The sequence below is a fragment of the Cololabis saira genome, chromosome 5, assembly GCF_033807715.1.
Source record: "Cololabis saira isolate AMF1-May2022 chromosome 5, fColSai1.1, whole genome shotgun sequence".
In the NCBI taxonomy this organism is placed as follows: domain Eukaryota; kingdom Metazoa; phylum Chordata; class Actinopteri; order Beloniformes; family Belonidae; genus Cololabis; species Cololabis saira.
This window is the reverse complement of record NC_084591.1, coordinates 16,665,066-16,680,963: the sequence shown is the minus strand read 5'-3', so window position 1 is coordinate 16,680,963 and position 15,898 is coordinate 16,665,066. Positions and strand designations below refer to the sequence as shown.

Sequence of the window (15,898 nt, the reverse complement as noted above, 5' to 3'; positions counted from 1 at the left end):
ATTGGCAGTTATATCAAAGACAGACCAGAGGCCTTCGCAGGCCACCATGTACGAGCGGATCATTGATGCACCAACAGATATTGTAACTTCAAGGGCCACTGAATACACTTCATTATCGCAAGCACTGCATCTAGTACATCATTCTTGAACGCAGGCTGTAAATCAAAGGCAATACGGTGTTTTACGTTTCTATTAGGACATGTAGTTTACATTGTTTCAGGAGTCAACATTATTTTCAATTATGAGACTGAAATTAACCTTGCCCATCACTGACGAACAATGGGTAATGCTGCACACCAAGAACAATTATTTTTAATCGGCATCTGTGCATGGAGTCTAGCAGGAACATGGGTAAAAATCTGCATGTTGCTTTACTGGCTCGTGTTCTCCTGCCTGAGATGTTTGCTTGCACGCAGTAGCAAAGATTTCTTTCAGTGGGAGATTCCTATTTAACTCCATGTTTCAAAACTCTCAATGAAATTTGGCTTTGAGTTACACTTCCTTAGGAAGAAGTTGGTGAAAATATGCAACATTGATTGTGGAAATTGTTTTGATAAATAATTCAAAATTACAGAAACTAATTTTATGGTGTGCTTACCTCATATTCTGTCAATTAATTAAAATATGTTAAGCTTGAATTTTAACCAAATTAGTATATTCAGATAGTCAGCTTATCTTATTTGAAATGCATCACTTCATCCACCAATCTTCCTACTCCTGACTGGAACATGAACATGATGTAGGCTATTTGGATTCACCAAACAGCCTGACAGTCTCCTATCATTGAAAAGTCCAATCATGACGCAAACAAAACCAAAATGTCTAGGTTTTTTCTTCTTTTTCTGCTATTGAGGAGATATGAAACAGTCTGCCATGTAAAAATATTAAACAGAGACATAACTGGCTTAAAACAAAACAAAAAAGTAATTAAAAAAACTGCCTAAAGTAAAAATGTTAAGTTTTCTAGTATCTATTTATTAATCAAGTAAGCTGCACGCACTTTTAGACATAGCTTTCTTTATATAAAGAAATATATATATATATATATATATATATATATATATATATATATATACTTATCCAGCTGTACCCTCCTATGTGATTTTGTGCTGTGTTCTCTCAGATATAAGTCGCTTTGGATAAAAGCGTCTGCTAAATGACAGTAGTAGTAGTAGTATTTATATTTATTATGACTATAGTCACTGCCCAATGAAGGAACTAGCCAAATGAGACTAAGCAAAGACTTCAGCAAAGACTACATGAGACGAGCTATGAGTTATGGTTCACCAATAAGTGATTTGTGAAACTGGGATTCGCAAAATCTAGTTGTTTTGCATGCTAAATGATAACTTGCCAAATAATGTAAGCCTTTTTCGTTTTATGCACAATAATTCTGCAAGTTTTAGTTAAAATGTTTCCACAAAACAACTTTCATTTACCCACTGAAAACAGCGAGGGGTGGTGGCCAGACAGCATGGTCGTCCTCATGTTAACTGACAGAAGAGTTGGCCAGTCAATGTGATGCAGAGAGGAGTTCATTTCCCCTCAGAGTAGTCTGCACATGATTCATTGAGGAACTTGTTTAATTCCAGACTGCATATTAACCAGTGAATGATTGCTGATATTTTCATTTTTCTTCTCCGTCTTATTCCTTAATAACCAGAGGTGTCAAGTAACGAAGTACAAATACTTTGTTACCTTACTTAAGTAGAAATTTTGGTTATCTATACTTCACTGGAGTAATTATTTTTCAGACGACTTTTTACTTTTACTCCTTACATTTTCACGCAATTATCTGTACTTTTTACTCCTTACATTTTAAAAACAGCCTTGTTACTCTATTTCATGTCGGCCTTTAAAAAAAAAACTATCCAGTTAAATTGCTCCATCCGGATAGAGTGAATTTGGTTGTGGTTGTGGCACAGATGTGTCTGCAACTAAACTTGGATGTACATTCCAATAAACATTAGGATAAATGATGACATGCCTCTGAAGTTTGACTTTTTGCACCATTACAATACTTATAGGCAACTAGTCATCATATCTTCTGCTCTCTGAAACACATGTTAATGCTCAATAGTACACATATATGGTTCTTTAATATATTTGCATTATACTAAGATGCATTCATTTTCAATGGCTTTTGTCCTTAATGGCCTTTCCCCCCTTACATTACTTTTAGTTTTATACTTTAAGTAGTTTTGAACCCAGTACTTTTATACTTTTACTTGAGTAAACAACTTGAGTTGATACTTCAACTTCCACAGGAGTATTTTTAAACTAGTGAATGATTGCTGATATTTTCATTTTTCTTCTCCGTCTTATTCATTAATAATTACACGTTACGTTTTGAGTTCCCGGGCATGTTATGAAGCCCCTCCCCTTTCGCTGCCAGTCATCGCTGCTAACCAATCGCGTCACGAGAACAGGAAAAGGGGCGGGCCCAGTAGCGTGATGACGCGACATCGCTTGTCCAATCAGATCCAAGGGGGCGGGGCCGAGCATTTGTTGTTGCTGGCGCCGGATGAGATGAATGACGTTAGCCTAGCCTGGATTTTGGGCAGTTAATGCAACATCTTTACCCATTAATGTGCGCTAATATGGAGGAAGAGCAATTCACAGAACGGTAAAGACACTCTTGAGGTTTCGTGGCATTGATTTCCACACGTCTGCTGTGTAAACTACTCTGGAAAGCAGGAGTCTGTTGCTAATGACACATGTTAGCATGCTGTTTTAGGATGAAGGATTGAAATAACACAGTGAGGAGGTTCAGATAGTGTTAACACGTTCAGGTCGGTATAAAACTGGCCTTGTTTAATTAACATGCACATAAATGCATGGTGCAAAACCGTGGGCCTGCATTGCTAAGCTATAGCCACAAACCTTTATCTGCGGTTGACTATTACACCCTCAGATTCAGCTCTCATACAAGTTATGACTCGGATAAAAGGCTTATTTATTTATTTGCACAATGACAACAGTAAAGTTTTTTTATCATACAAGGACAAATAATTTGTGCAGGAGAGGAAAAAAAAAAAATCCTCCCCCTCAATACAAAATCACCAAAACAAATCAATCAATAGAAAAAGAATAGAAAGGAAAAGAAAAGGTAAAATAAACAAAGAAAAATACAATAAACACCCAAACAAAAATATCTATGAAATGGCAATTTCATTTTAGTACGAATAGCCTGTTAATTTTGTCTAGATAAAAGATACCCCATTAAGTTGGTCCTAAACATTTTTAAGGATGACACTAACTTAAGAGATCTATCTAAACAGTTCCAGAGTTGAGGGCCATGGAATTTGATAAAGGATTGGTGACTGCAGGTACGACAAAGAGGTAAATGAAAGTTCTTCCCACCTCTAACTGAATAAGAATGAATATCTGATGATAACAGAAAAAAATTATGAAAAGTGCCTGGAATGTCTTGTTTGAAATGAATGAACTTAAACATAAACAGGCATGTTTGAAACTTATTAATAGAAAAAAATTGATAATAATTTAAATTTGCTAAATAAGGGTGCAGAAGGTGCTTGATGAGAAGAAAATGAACTTAGCTTGAACTTAGCTGAACTGAGCTTAATGGAGTATTACCTGTATGTTTTGTGTCTGTGTGGATGTTAAGTTGGGTCTACCTACCTGGGTCTAATGTATTTGATGATGGCAAAGGAGTAACTGGTGACACAGAGTTGCAATACTCAGGATTTCAGAGAGAACAGCTACAAAGAGACACTTCACATTTCACAAAGGGATTAAACAGAACAGAAATGTAAAAACATTCTGAAACCACTGCTGTTCCAAAGGAAGAAAATACAAAACACATTTTTAAAAAAGCACTCTCAAAGGAGAAGAAATGGCAAAACAAAGAATTAGAATTCCAAATAAAACAGAGTGCCAGTTAAAGAAAAAGTTAATAAAACATTTGTGCAAGCACAGCCTGATAAACCAAACTGAGGTAAAGTCATTGTTAGAAGAAAGCAATGATCAAAATGTGATATCACTCACATTACGCATACACATACACATTTTTTATCTGATATCACTGTTGTCTCCTACCAGATTTTTCATGACATTTTACAAGATGTTATGGAAGGCAACCTTGTCTTTGTCAGTTTTATGTTTTAAATGCTGCATTTAACTAGGAAAGTATGCGATTAAAATATGTTTGACGTGAAGCTTGTCAATTCTTCTGCTTTGTCATTGAAATGCACCTTTCCTTTGAACAGCTCAATATTTCTACAAGAGCTTAGTTGTTGTTGTTTTTTTATTTACTAGATAATTACAGGACATTTAGATCTGGGTCAAAGACGTGACGCTTACTTTTTCTGTCCGATGGAACTTTTTACCTAATAATAAACATAAAAATGAATAAAAAATATAACATGTATGTCTAATACGTTCCTTCTACATGTGCCCACTCTTATTTTATTTAAACATGTTGGTTATTGGTCATTTTCTGCCATCTGAAGTGTGAAAACATCATGTGGGGTGACCGTCCGGCCTTGACTTCTGTTTGGACAACTGGTTTTAAATCACATTAAAACAATTTAAAAATAATGCTTGCCCTATTGGGCATACTTTCAAACGTGTTTTAGATTTATTGACAAAGTTATGGAACATCTGTACACACATTTAAATCATAATACACAAACTAATCTTGTCCGAATATGTTCATTGTCTGAATTATCATCTGGGGTGACCATGAAAAAAATACAATTGAGGGACTTTTATATTGACAATCATCTCAAAGAGGATGTTGCATCAGCCAGTTACTCCATGAGGGTCCCAGAGAGACAACCTGCAGGCCAGTAGTCTCTCTCTCCTTTACAAATAAATCCTCTTTCTAACTGCTGCAGTGTATACGTCACATTTTGATATCATGTGGGGTGACCACCCTAAAACTGTAAATAATTCGTTTTATTTGCAAATCTATATTTTGAAGGTAAATTTGTTAGTGATATGTGGTGAGAAGTAGCTAGCTTAGATCATATAGCTAACTGTTAGCCTGTTATATTTGATTAAACTTGAAAGCATCATGTGGGGTGACCACCTGTCATGTGGGGTAACCAACAAATGGCAATTCTGTATCAAATTCAAAATTGAATGTCTATCAGTTTTGGTTCAAATATAAATTATTGGTATAGCATGCATAAGTGGATACACCTTGTACACATTTTAAATCAGTTTTATTAATTTTAGAGTAAGTAAGAGGGTGACACTGCCATTATGGATAGAATGTATTTAAAAATGGTTTTCAAAAAATGAAAGGAAAAATGTGTATCTTTCTTGAACAGTTAATTTAATTACTGATACTTATTAAAATATAAATTTTGTTATGGAAATCTATTAATTTTAAAATACATGGTCGCCCCAAATGACGGTTTAAAGGTTTAAAAACACTAAAATACCTTTGTTTGAAGTTTTCACATACATGTATGTGTACATTACATTTCAAATGTTTGGAAAATGGCCAAAAATATCTTTATTTTAAGTATTTTAAAAATGGGCTACTCAAAGGCTTATACGTCTTTGACCCATCTATACTCTTCCAAAAGTAGATTTTCTTTAAGGTTTGAATAATATTTTCTGTTGGTAGCATGCTTTTTGTTGTGTTTTTGAGTTTATTAAGGCCCATATTTACCATTGTTTGATTTTGACAGTTCTGTGTGCCCTTTTTCTAAGAAACCCTTTAACATCTTTGTTTCTCTTAAAGCACCTGAGACTACTTTTGCACAATGTATACGAGATCCAACAACCGCACGCAGCCCGACTGCAGGAGCAGTATCACTGACCTGCTCAGCGCCCTGTGTGACTGCAGCCTGTCTGGGATTTCATGGAAGCGCCGAGCCCTAGGAGGAGTTTCTAGAGAAAGTTTCCACCGATCTCTTAAGAGGCGTGCCTATGGTGCCCTGCTGTCTAAGCTATTTCAAGATGGCACCAAAGGGTCTTCCTCAGGACCAAGCAATAATACACCACCCAGAAACAAAGTTCTGATGATGAGCTTTGACCTACGGGTCGCAGGGTGCCGAGAGGAAGCAGAAACGTTGGAAGAGCAGCTGGAGAGGCTTCCAGAAGGAGAAGCATCTGGTCTGAAAGAAGTTGATGCCGTCTTAGAGCTCCTGGTTTTTCTAGCGGGTTCTGCACCTCCACCGCACACTTCCTTCAGCAAAGACTACATGAGACGAGAGAGACCCGTGCTGCGGAGGCCTCGACCCTGGAGTTACCAGAGTGAGGAGCTGCAAAGGCTTGAGGCCCGAGCATGGGGTCTGGTGTGTGGGGAGGAATGGGGGACATTGGAGAATCTGTGTGAAACTCAGAGGTTGATGGATGCTCCGCCGGGGACGGGGCTACTAGCTATGAGGAACAAATTGGAGCCAGAAGAAAAATTTGAGAGGGACACTAGGCTGACATTGTTTGGAGCACTGCAGCACACTCGCACTTCAGACATGGACATAAGACTGGACCTGCGTCCTGTCCCCAGTAATATTGATGTTACCGGGTTAACTATCAGGGTAAGAGACTATATTTGTGCACCCTATGTAAACTGATGCATGTTGTTTTGCTATATATCCCGATAATGGCCGGGTTTCCCAGATCCGACCTCTCTTAAGGACTTAAGAGAGGTTCAAAGAAGGTTTCACTTAAGAGAGAACCCTAAGATACAGGTGTTTCCCAGATGACTTCTTAACACCGTCCTTTAGTTTCGCTCTTTCAGAAGCTCTTTGGAGCAGCTGTCCGGTTCTGAAACCAAATCAATCGATGCCAGGCAAATCGATCACCGATCACTATCAGCGCATTTTCACACGCAGCACTGCTACCTAACGCACTAATTCCCTGCTGCCTGTGCGTTATAATGAAAAATTAAGATGATAAATATAATTCAATGACCCTTTTTCATCCAAACGGTGCGTTACTCCGTTATTTCTGGCTACAGTGAGGCTTTTTTTCCCCACACGCAGAGACCGGGAGGAAACGTGGTGGGCGGGTGTGTGCGTTCAAAAACATGAGCCAAGAGAAGGCGAGTTTCGCAAATCGCAACGTGGAATTACAGCAATCCCTGGTTTTTCGCAGGGGTTATGTTCCAAAAAGAACCCGTGATAAGTGAAATTCTTTTTACAATTATAGAGGGCTTCAGATTGCAGAGATCATCCCCGCCTCGCACGTATTCCTCCTCTTCTGAATGATGCTGCATCCCGACTCGCGCTGCAGCGTCTTTTTCTCCTAAAGCCGCGGTGCAGGTGGGTTTTTTCAAGAGAAGAAAATAGTTATGGGTCGTTGTCTTCGCTCTTTTTTCTTCTGGGCAAAAAGATTCTTTAATATAAACCGACACCATTGATTATATTTGAGACTGTAATGAACGATTCATCAAAGGATCCCGTTCATCAGCTGCTGCTTCCCTGTCATCACACATGTAGGTGCTCGGGCTCGGGCTCGGGCAGGAGGATCGGTGTCCCGGCTGCCTGGACAGCCCGGTCCGACAGCACGTCCAGGGGACTGAAGTGCTGACGCACCAATGCGTTCATAAAAACAGTTCTGCTTCGCGCACGGTGACGCGGTTGATTTGCAGCGAGAACATGCTGTATAGCAGCCAAATTATCAAATACATGATATTCATGATGATCGTTTTATTTGTGCGCATAAAGCATATACAGGAACACACTTGTTATTCCTTATTTTTCTTTTTTTTCCCCCTTTGCTGTCACCAATAAATGCTAAACAATATAAATCTAAAGTATAAAATAGATCAAAATTTGTGCGGGGTGCATTGTTTTAATATCTCATTGCTTGGTGTGATATTGATTTGCCTGACGCGGCTGGATCTGTGAGTCTTTGTTCACTAAGATGGTTGTAAAGACTGGGTCAGCAGCATCTTTCATTTCCTTCTTAATGAAAGAGATTCTTAAGCTAAGAGCAACTCTGGGAAACGCGATTTTCTTTCACAGGCTCCTTAAGAAGGTTTGAAAGAAGTCTTTCGCTGTTAAGAACTACTTAACTGATCTGGGAAACCCGGCCAATGTCTGTCTTTTTTTAGTATGGCATGGCCTTCACATTTCCATAATGCTTTGATTTAGTTCCTTTATCTCATTGTTGTGCATCTTATTGATGATCTGCGCAGGTTCCTCCCTGTTTAGATCAGTCTGAGGATGAAGGCTTCCAGTCAGCCTCAAACCTGACGCCAGACTCTCAATCAGAGCCAAGCCCTATTCCAGAAATTGATGTCTGGGAGGCTCTCCGTACATTTGAGCCTGGAAGAAGTCGCTGCTGGGAGTCTGTTGGCTGGTAAGTGACCCATCAGTTTGATCACAAGCACTTCCTGAGGATGTTGATGTCAGAAAATGTTTAAAAAAAAATACAAGGCAACATAAATTCCTCGTGTGTTGGATGGTTTTATTTGTTTATTTGTTTATTAAAAAGGATCCCCATTAGTCTTCACCATGGGAAGACTATTCTTCCTGGGGTCCACACATAGACATACAAAAGATGATAATATAATAATAACATGACAATAATAATAATAAAGATGACAATAATCCAACTCAAAAAGGGTGAAAAACCTTCACAATAATAAATTGAACCAAAAATAAAAGATTAAGTAAACAACCATCCACATCTTAAGTACCGTAGCAATATTTGCTACTATCACCAGATCTGTTCCGCTTTTGAACAAGATAGTTTGCAACGACTTTATAATATACCCATACCTCTATTTATAGTAGTATAAATATATATTACATATCATAATATACTCATACATTATAATATACTCATACTTCTAAACTATATATACACTCATAGCCTACAGTGATTTAGAATATATTTACTATTAAATTTATAATTCTTTAACTTTATGTCTGACAGATGCCGAAAAAGCAAAAATATTCAATTTCTGGAAATCGAATATGTTAAAAACCTTTATTTTAGATTATAGAAACAAAAGATGCAGTAAAGCAGATTCAATTATTTTAACCTGGAAGTGGACCTTTTCTGACTTTTTTTTTTCTCTGTTCACGCAACTCTTTCCTCCTGCTAGTCCACCAGGAAAAAGGGGGTCTTTCTATCTCACGGAAGGAGGAAGAGAGGCCTTTGACCAGCTATATCGGCTATGGGAGGGGGAGATGAGGGTGGTGTGTGCAAATACACCCTCTCCAGTCCTCCCATTGCCTCTGGACTCGCAAAAACAATTGGTATTTGACCTCCTTAATGTCCTGATTGGAGTGGCATCCACCACCTTCCCTCTCAGCCAGGTGAAGTTCATCATTATATGTTGATTGAACTGCTGTTAAATGCAATCATTTTGTTGTTTGAGTGCTGTCAATGTGCTGCTTAAGTACTATGATGTTAGAGAGTAGAAATGTACACCCTTTTTCAGTTCCAAGGTTTAAGGATGGTCTTAAGTCGTCAGGTCCTTATCAAGTCTTCAAATTAGAAAGTACCGTACAACCTCAGGCAAATAAGAACATGCGACATATTAAAGTGTGTAGCTATTGTTACAAAAATACATCTAGTCTACCAGTATGTTCAAGTATTGTATGAAAAACTGCATCCCCTGATTCAGTAACTTGTTAGAAGCACTTGTAACAGCAATAACTTGAAGCAACGTTTTTTTCTATGTGACATTTTAAAGCAAGAGAACCTTACAATGCTCTCTGAAATAACTAGAAACTGACAAAGTCATAATTAATGATTGACTAATGCAAATAAATATGGCTTTTTAATCATGGTTCAACAGAATCAAAAAACTAATGTTTCAGCTGTTTCCACAGACGTTCAGTATGGTTTAGATCAGGGCTCACAGAATGGTTCTTAGCCATTCTTGGTGTTTTTTAATGTGTGTTTTGAGTCTTATCCTGTTGGCGGACCCATGAACTGTGACTGAGCCCAGGCTTTCAGACACTGGGTAGAACATTTCTATCCTCCATAAGGCCTTGAAAGTCTTGACATTTCACTGTACCTGCAAAGATTCAAGACACTCCAGAAAATAACCAAGCTTAATGCATGTTTCATATTAGATACAGTGTTTTTTTTGTTTGTTTGTTTTTTCTGAATGCTTCATTTTTAGAGCTGATGTGACTTGCCTAATAGCTGAACTTTTGTCTTATCTGTCTAAAGAACGGTCTCCCAGAAGTTTTGTGGCCTGTAAATATGCATTTTGACAAAGACAGTCTTGCTTTTTATTCATTTTTAAATTATAATTTTTTCATGTGATTTGCTTTCATCAGTAGAATCCTCTCAATCGTCCACTTTGGTATTGGATGGTGTAATCTGGCAGTGATGGACCTTGATTCTCATTTTGATTCACTTAGGAAGTTGTTTTGATGGGAGTTTGGATAGTCCCGTTGATCCTAAACTTCTGAATTGAATTTCCAACTCTAGTTACAGATACATCAAGTTGCCTGGAGATGGACTTAGAGCTTTTACTCTTTAAGACACTTCTGATTCTAATTGCAGGAATCACTTTTGTTTAACATGTAACTATGGCCAAATTGTTTTCAATGTTTTCTCATTTCTCCAGGCCAGGTCATTAATTAGTTGTTTGTTGTTTTATTTTCTATGATTCTGTTGAACCGCAATTCAAAAGCAATGTCTGATTTTCATTGAATTATTATTTATTTTTACTTTGGTCCGTGTCTCATTATTTTAGTAACCATTGTATGGTGTTTTTGTTTTTAATGGAAGGCTACCAACACATTTGTCCTCATTTGTATAAACAACTTGGAGCTTATCGTCATAAAGCAACAAAAAGCCAAGATTTGTCACATTATCAGCCTGATGCTAAAATGTTAATAACAAAACCACAGGAGAGTGGTGTAGTTGTTTTACTGTGTCCCACTAGGTTTGTCTTTTTCTTGTAGATTTTGTTTTCTTTTTTAAACGACACAAATTGCATCCTAATTCTCTTGTGTTCATTGGCCCCTACTTCATTTGCTCGGTCACTTTAGCAGACAAACAGGATGATTGACAGTAAAATTACAGCTCAGTGTAGTCTAGCAGATGTCCTCTGCATGAACTTATTAAAAGTGTGCTCTAATGGTCAGAAAGGTGTTTTTCAACTAGAAGGGCAGTGGGCGGTGGGACTTGATTGCAGAATATTATTTCAGTTTTCCCAGAAGAGAGCTGTCTAGAAACACAATATCCATTTTTAATAAAACTTCGATGGCAAGGATGGGAAAATACACAGCAGATTATGTAATCCTAGTCCATATAATAACTACATCAACTATGCCTCCAGAAATCACTCTGCTTCAAGCAGCGTGTGTGTGTGTGTGTGTGTGTGTGTGTGTGTGTGTGTGTGTGTGTGTGTGTGTGTGTGTGTGTGTGTGTGTGTGTGTGTGTGTGTGTGTGTGTGTGTGTGTGTGTGTGTGTGTGTGTGTGTGTGTGTGTGTGTGTGTGTGTGTGTGTGTGTGTGTGTGCGTGTAAAAAAATAATAATATAACAATTAAAACATGTTTTTTTACTCCTCAGAGTGTTCAGTTTGATGTCAGGCCTGGTGTGTGCGTGTCAGGAGCTTCTCCAGAAAGCGTATCTCGTCTCTTGGGGGAGTTGGCCCAATACGGCACCTACTACCTGAGGCTGAGCCGCTTCTCTCTGCAGAGCGCCGACAAGAAGGGCCTAGTTTTCCAGGTATGTTTGTATAATCATCATTAATTAATACCGTTGGGACTGCATGTTTTCCTCCACTTGTTCTGCAAGAGTACAGTTGTTTCCAGTGATGTGTTAAGCGATGTAGAGCACTGGAGTTGTAAACTGGGAATATGAGACGAGAAGGAAAAAAGTAAACATAAAGAAATTATTCACATACAAAGTAAAACTATTGATTTCTTTCAGATTTTCTGTAAGGGGATTGAAATACACAAAAGTAAATGGCATTGGGTAATCCCCAGCAGGCAAATGAGGCATTAGTGTCGTCAACAGTCAATACAAAAACAAGAAAACATTTTTATCCAGTTGATGCAGATGATACTGACATCTGAATTATTTTTTTCTCTCTCTCTCTCACAAGGCGTTCACCGGTGGTCTGAGGAAGTACCTGCACTACTACAGGGCGTGTGTCCTGAGCACTTCACCCACTCTCAGCTTATTGACAATCAGCTTCCTCTTACGCAAAGTGGGCCGTCAACTCAGGTGGGGTCACCCCTGTGTTGTGCTGTTTTTGCTGATGCTTAGTGCTTGTTCCACACTTGAACCTCAATCTCACTTGCTTCTGTAGTACAGTTTTGACAAAGAAGACCATGACGCAAATGTCATCAGATCAAAAACTCCCTGCTCTCGTTGAATCTAAGGTACCTGTCGGAGCTGTGCTTGGTCGACGGGCCTTTGGGTGCCGGCCAAGCCACCTTTCCTGTGGTAAGTGCTCTTTTATTTGCAAGCTGCTATATGTCTTCTCTCTCATAGCTGTGCTTAATCTGACAGATGAGATGTCATTCTCTGTGCTTTTTGGCTCCCCTCAGGGTGTTAAACTGCTGTCCTACTTGTACAACGAAGCTCAGAATAACTGCAGCAACGAGAACTACCCCGTCCTGCTGTCACTGCTGAAGAGCAGCTGTGAACCGTACACACGGTCAGTTTCTGTGCACCTCCAAAACAGACACAATATCATAACCCAATGACACAACTTTACTGATATTTGACTCAATATTACTACTCAATAGCACAGGTGTTTTTATGCGTTGTTTTTTTTAACAGTTTGCAACACAGCGGGCGGGAGAAAAATGTGAGCATTCAGAGAGACCTTTAAATCCCATTAAATGAACAGCAGCCAACATTCAGAGTCATTTGTGCTAATTGGGACAAGCATTTCAGCAGTTTTACAGTAGATTTGTGCATGAACTCATCAGCAAGCATCATTTCCTTGAGTTTTGTTGTTATTCCAGCTGTCTTACATTTCTTTTTACAAATTTGTCGCTCCTTTAAGCCTGTGGTGGTCACATTTGTGTAATTATACTCAGGGGTGCACACAAGTCGGTACCTGGGGGCCGGCCCACTGCGACTTTTAGATGTTACATGCCTGTGTCATTAACAGAGTTGTGCAGACCTTGATCACATACCGTTGATGACCATTAATTAGAAGCAGGTGTATTAAAGCAGCAAAACATTTAAGGCCTGCAGTGAACCAGCCATCGAGTACCGGCTTGCGTGCACCCCTGATCGTACTAGATCGACTAACAGGTCAAGAATCATGCTCATTTTGAACACATCAGACAAACCACCTGTAGGACTCATTAACTGGGTTCCATCCACAGTTTAAACTTTTGAAGAAAATATATATCATAAAACATTTTTATTTGCAGTGGACAGATATTTTGTGTGTAGATATCAGTGTCACTTCCATTTAACTTCCTACACGTGTCGTGGTGGTTCTTTGGTCACAGGAGCCCTAGTCCCAGGTCCTGATTTTATAGTCTGATTCCTACCTATCAAATACTTCCCGTAGGGTACGCTACAGTTCATTGGTCCATGTGTTCCAGCATGGTAAATGTATCATGTAGTTTTGTAACTTTTCCAATGTTTTCTATTTAAAATTTGTGATCCATTTGACAAACTAATGCCACACGAGAGGAGTATGTGAACTAAAGGGTGTTGCTTTCTTTCACTATCTTTGCTTAAAAAAACTATGTAGGGTTTCTCTTCTCTGATACTCATACTGACACACGTAGAGTCATAAATTCAAGGATGCTTTAATTATCATTCTGACCATGAAAACATGAAAGGAACAAAAAGCAGTACTTGGGTCTCAGTGTGATATCAACAAAATAAAAGTCTAAAAGGTTTTCAGTGTGGAGTCCAGATCTGACCTCTTTTGTGTTTGCTTCACTTAGGTTTGTGTCTGACTGGGTATACAGCGGCGTGTTTAGAGACGTGTATGGAGAATTCATGATCCAAGTCAATGAGGAATACCTGAGCTTCAGGGGTGAGATGCCAATGACACACACACAAGGCATCCTGTAAACACTTCAGTCAGCCGGCTCTGAAAATGAAAAGCCGGCCAGACAGATTGTCTAGCTGGGGGGGTAAAAAAAGAAAAAAAAAAAAACAGATTTCATTACAGCTTTTATTGCCTAGTTGGATTTGTCCTTGTGTCTATAAAACATGTCATGAAGTTATTGGATGATGATCAGTGGGAAACAGAATCAGCTGCCCCACCTGTGGGGACCAGACTCGTCTCACTCCGTGAGTCACAGGAAGAAACATAAATAAATGATTTTCTTTTGTTCTTTTCAAATGGCACATCATGCTGGTTGAAACAAAAAGAGTTCCCTCTTATAATTACCCTTGACTAATTAAGACTAAGTGGAAGTAATTTTATTTAGCCCAACTGATTACTTAATTTCACAAGGACAGATGAATAATAAAATGGGAGAGAGGATAAATATCGGACAGTATAAACTCATTTGTACTCACCAGGAACAGGCTGACTTGCTTCTTACTGTTTTACAATGTTTTTACTCTGTATTATTATTTTTTTAAACTGTTAACTTGTTAAACGATGAACAGATTTTTCTCTCTGCTGTCTAGCACAAAAATTCAGAATTTATATTATTTATTTTCATGTAAATTACAATTAGTACAAACTAATTTCTCTATTGTTTTGTTCTTATTATAATGTTAGATAATTAATTCACGTACAGAAAACCATAACTCGCTAAATGTATAGTATTTTATTTGTATGTTGACTGAAAATAGTTTTTAACAACATCTCTTTTGACATAATTCCTTCCTGAGTTAATTCCCAACACTTTGGTCAACTGAGTTTTTATTTTAAAGGGGTTAAAAAATTATGTTGAGTTTCAGTTAAAAAGTTAAAAGTGAGCATTACAGTCTGTTTCCAAAACATTTATTTTTACTTCTTTTTCACAAACTTCGTCTGACTTCAGGCTGAACCACATCAGTGTTCCATTTATCAGTATTTTCATTTATAAGTATAATGTTAGATGATTAATTCACATTCAAAAACCATAACTCGCTAAATGTATAGTATTATATTTTAAAACTATGTTGACTGATTTTATGCCAGGGAAAATTGTTTTTAACATCTCTTTTGACATAATTCCTTCAAGTATTTTCTATTAATTATAAACACAATTGCATAATATCGTACTTCCCAGACAACTATACAAGCATACAAACTTTTTCATTTTGAATGTGCCCCATAAATATGGTGTGCTATGAATCATTATAGCCTGTCCAAATGTTGTATGTTGTGCAACATCCCTTTCAAGGTCAGACCATCACCTCAGCTTTGTCTTGCTAACGGTTTCATTTGCTGATCGGCTACACCTCATCAACTCCAGCAGTGAACCTCCGCACTTCTTGTTCATAGCTTTTAGAGGACACACAAATGTCATTGTTCTCCTCGGATTCCAACGGCCAAGAAAGCAATCAGCAGCTAAAGCTTTCTTGGCATGCCCCAGGCTTTCTGTAAAAAGCTCTGGAAGCTCGGTGCATTCATGTTCTATTCTGCTTTTTGCTCAGGATCACTGAGCTAAGCGCTAACAATCTCCAAGTGTTAATTCAAGCAGCCAGAGTTTTGCCATGGCCCATAAGTCATACTAATAAGAGAAAGTTTAAGGCTCATCATGGGCTGTGTCTTACCCCACTGCTAGTTGTTTTTTTGAGTGTTTAGTTGACAGTGGTGTTCTGTTATCGGAAGCAAAATCGACCAGTGAAAGTAGCCTTTAACGGTAGGACATTATGTAATTGACCTCTTTTTGTTTGTGCAGACAAACACTTCTGGGTTCAAGGGTACACTCTGATCTCAAAGGATGTGGAGGATTGCGTACCAATCTTCCTGGGACATATTGCCAATGATGTGTATGTCTGTGGAAAGACCATCAACCTCCTCAAAATCTGCTGCCCACAGGTTTGTTTTCACATTTAACACCATTCATGAATATGC

The 15,898-nt window shown here is 38.3% G+C and overlaps 1 protein-coding gene across 2 annotated transcripts in view; it reads left to right on the top strand.

Annotated features, from left to right (window-relative positions):
* The first annotated feature begins 2,515 nt into the window (after positions 1 to 2,515).
* The window catches only part of tubgcp6 (tubulin gamma complex component 6), a 43,494-nt gene continuing 30,111 nt past the window's right edge, over positions 2,516 to 15,898 (top strand). For both annotated transcript variants that reach the window (XM_061721084.1, XM_061721083.1), the window contains exons 1-10: positions 2,516 to 2,626; positions 5,717 to 6,515; positions 8,120 to 8,283; positions 9,035 to 9,248; positions 11,467 to 11,625; positions 12,005 to 12,126; positions 12,285 to 12,348; positions 12,453 to 12,562; positions 13,821 to 13,912; positions 15,723 to 15,862. In XM_061721084.1, coding sequence (XP_061577068.1) covers positions 5,739 to 6,515; positions 8,120 to 8,283; positions 9,035 to 9,248; positions 11,467 to 11,625; positions 12,005 to 12,126; positions 12,285 to 12,348; positions 12,453 to 12,562; positions 13,821 to 13,912; positions 15,723 to 15,862 — 1,842 coding nt within the window. In that variant the 5' untranslated portion in view covers positions 2,516 to 2,626; positions 5,717 to 5,738. The remainder of the gene's footprint in view (positions 2,627 to 5,716; positions 6,516 to 8,119; positions 8,284 to 9,034; positions 9,249 to 11,466; positions 11,626 to 12,004; positions 12,127 to 12,284; positions 12,349 to 12,452; positions 12,563 to 13,820; positions 13,913 to 15,722; positions 15,863 to 15,898) is intronic.